Source organism: Dermacentor andersoni, chromosome 8 (assembly GCF_023375885.2).
Source record: "Dermacentor andersoni chromosome 8, qqDerAnde1_hic_scaffold, whole genome shotgun sequence".
Taxonomy (NCBI): domain Eukaryota; kingdom Metazoa; phylum Arthropoda; class Arachnida; order Ixodida; family Ixodidae; genus Dermacentor; species Dermacentor andersoni.
This window is the reverse complement of record NC_092821.1, coordinates 111,571,972-111,576,277: the sequence shown is the minus strand read 5'-3', so window position 1 is coordinate 111,576,277 and position 4,306 is coordinate 111,571,972. Positions and strand designations below refer to the sequence as shown.

At 46.0% G+C, this 4,306-nt stretch overlaps 1 protein-coding gene across 1 annotated transcript; it reads left to right on the top strand.

Annotated features, from left to right (window-relative positions):
• Positions 1-297: 297 nt before the first annotated feature.
• Positions 298-1,702, top strand: LOC140212985 (piggyBac transposable element-derived protein 4-like). The gene has a single exon (XM_072284115.1). The coding sequence runs from the start codon at positions 298-300 to the stop codon at positions 1,648-1,650; it is 1,353 nt and encodes a 450-aa protein (XP_072140216.1). The 3' UTR covers positions 1,651-1,702.
• The last annotated feature ends 2,604 nt before the right edge of the window (positions 1,703-4,306 follow it).

The following is a 4,306-nucleotide window of genomic DNA, read 5'->3' as shown; positions in this document are numbered from 1 at the left end:
GTGTCAGTTCTATGTGCGGCGCACATTTCGATTACTTATGTATAGTTATGGGCAGTGGAGCATGTACTCACAGCTATATTATGTATTTTCAGAGTCTCAACGTCATACGGACACGATTCCCTACCAGCAGCTGTAAAGCGCGTGCAGTTTTTTCCGAGAAGAAACCCGGGGGTCGAAGTTGGCGGCGCGCCACGGAGTAATGCACGGCACTTCATACGGGCCATCGATGTCTTCCAACTATTTTTCACAGCAGAGCTAATCAACGTTATCTGCGAAAACACAAACAAATATGCGTGAATGCATATTTTAGAGACGCAGACTTACGCAGAAAAGGATGGCTCATGGAGAAATTTCAGTCCGGGTGAAGTAATGCAATGCATTGGAATCCTGATATACATGGGAATTCTGGAACTGCCTCGCCTCCATTTATACTGGAATACCTCGGAATCGTTTTCGGGCCTCACTCCTCCAAGGATTATGCCTAGGAGCCGATTTTGTTCGTTCCTTGGTTTTCTTAGTGTCATGGACCCGGAGAAGACTGACCCTGTCCGCGATGGCAAGCTGCACAGGATCGCACATTTACTGCAGCATATGAACGACGTGTCAGGTCACCTTTTCCAGGCATATCGAAATTTGTGCGTCGACGAACGAATGGTTACATCAAAAGGACGATCGGGAATTCGGCAGTATATGCGTGACAAGGGGGTCAAGTGGGGGTATAAGCTATGGGTCCTCGCTGACTCAAGAACAGGCTACACTGTTCAATTCGGTATTTACACCGCTAAGCGAGAAACACCCAGCTCAAAGGGACTGGCTTATGACGTTGTAGCGCGCCTTTGTGATGTATATTTGGATCAAGGCTACATTGTCTACCTTGACAACTTCTACACGTCCACCTCCCTCTTTGAACATCTCCTTGAAAGGAAGACTCTCTCTTGCGGAACAACGCGCAAAGATCGTCGTGGATTTCCCTCCCAGTTGAAAGACTCCACTTGGGAGAAAAAAGCAACTCGAGGTGACATTCGCTGGCTGCGGTGCCGTGATGTGCTGTACTTGCAGTGGAAAGACAAGCGCGCTGTAAACATGATAAGCACAGCACACACTGCCAACAATAACGTCACTGCAATGCGAAAAGTGAAGAGAGGAGACCAATGGACAAAGCTCCCCATCAGGAAGCCGCTTTTGATAGAAGACTATAATAAGGGCATGCTTGGTGTTGACAAATACGATCAACTTATTGCTTCCTATAATGTCTTGATGAAGTGTGTCAGGTGGTGGAAGACACTGTTCTTCCACTGCATTGACATTGCTGTCGTCAACAGCTTCATCATTTTCCAGGAACACAGGGAGCATCACCCCGAGATAGAGGAGCTCTCCAGAAAGGCTGGCTTTGACCAGCTTGCATTTCGAATTGAGCTGGTAAACCGGATTTTTGGGTTGGACGACAGACCTAGTCACCCTCCACCTCCTCCAAAGATGTCTGAGCACAGGCCCCAGGTGCAAGAAAAGCGCCGTAACTGCAAGCTCTGCTATGAAAAAACCAAAGTAGAGATGAAGACGGCAGTTTTTTGCGAGCGATGCGGTGTGCATCTCTGTTTCATCCCGACGAGGGACTGCTTTGGAGAATGGCATGCCACTCAACCACTCTAACATTTTTTTTGTGGAAAGAACAGTTTTCCGAAAAACTTTCTGAAACTTGTGTTATTTCTTTAGAACATATGAGGCTTCAAAATTTATATCTTCAAATTTCTTTACCTCTGATATTTTTAAAGTTGTGCACCTTTTTCCAGCAGAGCGATGTGGTGAGTGTATAGATGTTTACATTATAAACATATTTGCATTAATTTCTGTAATAAATACATATGAAATATTTATGGTATTGAATAGTAAGTTCCCTTAGCTACATGTTGATACCAAACAATGTAAATAAGGCGTTCGTGCATAGCCGCCAAAAAATATTTCCTTCTACCTAGTAAAAACTGCCCTTTTTCCCCTGGTTGGGAATTAAAAAGGAAGCTTTTGTTACTGGCATGCGAAGTATGTAGATCTACCGCTCTTGGTAATGTTTACAAGTAACTGTTGCGGCAAAATTGCTGAGGTTGCTTTCTGCACAGCAACGAAGCATGGCCTCTGGATATTGTTCTGTCTGAAAAACTGTAGGAAGTTGTCTTACGTATCTACCACCACAGTACTGAATGCGCCCATTTGTAGTGACGCATTGCACTATGAATTGAAGGACTTGCTGTGCGTTGGGTTGCTGATACAGACAGTGAATAAACCACATTTTTTGCCAAGTTATGTTTTGCCGAAACAACATTGCAGCGTGGCATAGCATGCAGGCGCGCGCAACTTGAAGAGAAAAATATAAGTTTTCACAGAAATGCGTCGCACATATGTGGTGAGTAATAAAAGAAAACTAGAAGCCGAAGGGCATAGCAAACTAAATCTGAAAGAGGAAAAACAATATGAAAAAATAAATGCAGGCGGTGTTGGTCTCCGTTGGCACCTGCAGAGAAAGCGCGATGGCGTTTCCCCCTCTTGCATCAACAAAACCATTGCCATGGAAGCAGGCTTCATTTTTTCTTTGTATTTTTTCCTCAAGTTTGGCCTACCCAGCACCAGGTTAGAAATTGGCGTTCATGACGCAAGTGCCCTTTACTGCCTGGCCGTGTTCCAGGTCTCCATAAAGTGCACCGTCTTGCGTCGTCTGCGTGTGGAAAAAAAATTGCTGTGGCTTACCTAAGGTTAAGCCCAGGATGCGAAGCATACTAGCCTTTATTTTACTTGTTGAACCACTGTTTAGCCTGGTGAACTGCTGTTGCTTGGCTATATTATGCGTTGCATATTGCAATCACTCAGTTCAGCCCTTGGGCGCGGCCGGGCAGCCACCATTGACCTTTAGCGCAACCACGTGACGTGACGTCACGACAGCCGGAGGAAAAGCTGGGCCCCAACTCGCGCAATATGCAACGCATTCTTGGCTTAACCAAGCTAAGCCAGGCCATTTTTTTTGGTTCGGCTAGACGAAGAAACAACTCATGCAGGCGAGCGCACGAGCTGAGACCCGGCTGTGTAGCTACGCGGCCGCAAGCGAGCGCACGAGTTGAGCATCCGCTTTTGCAGCTGTTATGACGTCATATGGTAGCTACGCGGCCGCGCGCGGCGCAGCAAGGCAGAGCGTGGTTGTGCGGCTAGTATGCTTCGCATAAAAACATACCAATCGTAGCTGTGTCTCTATCAATACGTTCACACATATTGTACATGTAGACACAAGTAGCATACGAGAAGGCGCAGTGGCAGCGTTTCATGGAAGTACTCGCGAAAGTTCCCCACACTATGCGAATGGAGCTAACTACGTAAAAATTCTTCACGGTTAGGGATTCTGAACACCAAACAACTAGCATGGGGTTTACCTCAGCTTACACTCAATAAATACTCCAAGTCATTCTCTATAGAAAAATGACTGTGCAGGTATATCAATGCACCTCTTCAGCTATCAGCGTTCTTTTATTCATTCTCTGCATAACTGGCATCTCACAGCAACAACAATTATTTCGGCTGGAAAAATTCAAGCTGTTGCCGTTTTATAGCAAAGCCCCATAGCTCTTCCACTTTGGAGACGCACAACGTTAGCTAGCCTACCTACCATCCCTGCTTGAACATGGTTGAGGAGGAGAGAATTCATCGGGAGAACAAAGTGTGAAAATCGGATGCACCAATGAAACTGATGTACGCGAAGGTTTCAAGAACCAACAAGGCCTAATGGCGCATCAGAAGCGACCCACCGCATTGTTCAGTGTGAACGCGTCCCTCTAACAGAGAAATCTAAGACGGTTTCCTTGCTCAACAACAGGAGCGAGAGTGTGGCCCCAAGAACATTCCGCTCACGGGCCTTATCAGTCTACTGCGCTGGAACGGAATGTGCATTTCTAATTTTTTTCACTGTGCAGAAAGTATCTTTCTATGTTTCAAGACTAAAGACCCGCGCTTTACGTCTCAAAACTGATACACAATATTTTACGTATAACATACGAGAACTTTGACTTGCAGAACTGTCGTTACTCTCAGAAGAAAAGTGTTGACAATCTAAGGGCTTATATTTCGCGCAGTCCTGCAACGCGATATCGCCGCCAATGCCCTTCTTGTTTCCTACGTTTAGGTGGCTACGTCAGTGAGCGAAACCGGAATTTTCCAGGGTCTATGTTTGTAGTCAGCGAAAGTATTTTAAAACGTGTTGAATCGGACGACACCACCTGTTTGACCTTGCAGAAATGCGCCTTCTAGCCCCAGGGCGATGAGAGACGCA

Excerpts from the sequence above, each read along its gene's own strand:
- LOC140212985 (XM_072284115.1), top strand. The coding sequence starts at position 298 with ATGCATATTTTAGAGACGCAGACTTACGCAGAAAAGGATGGCTCATGG.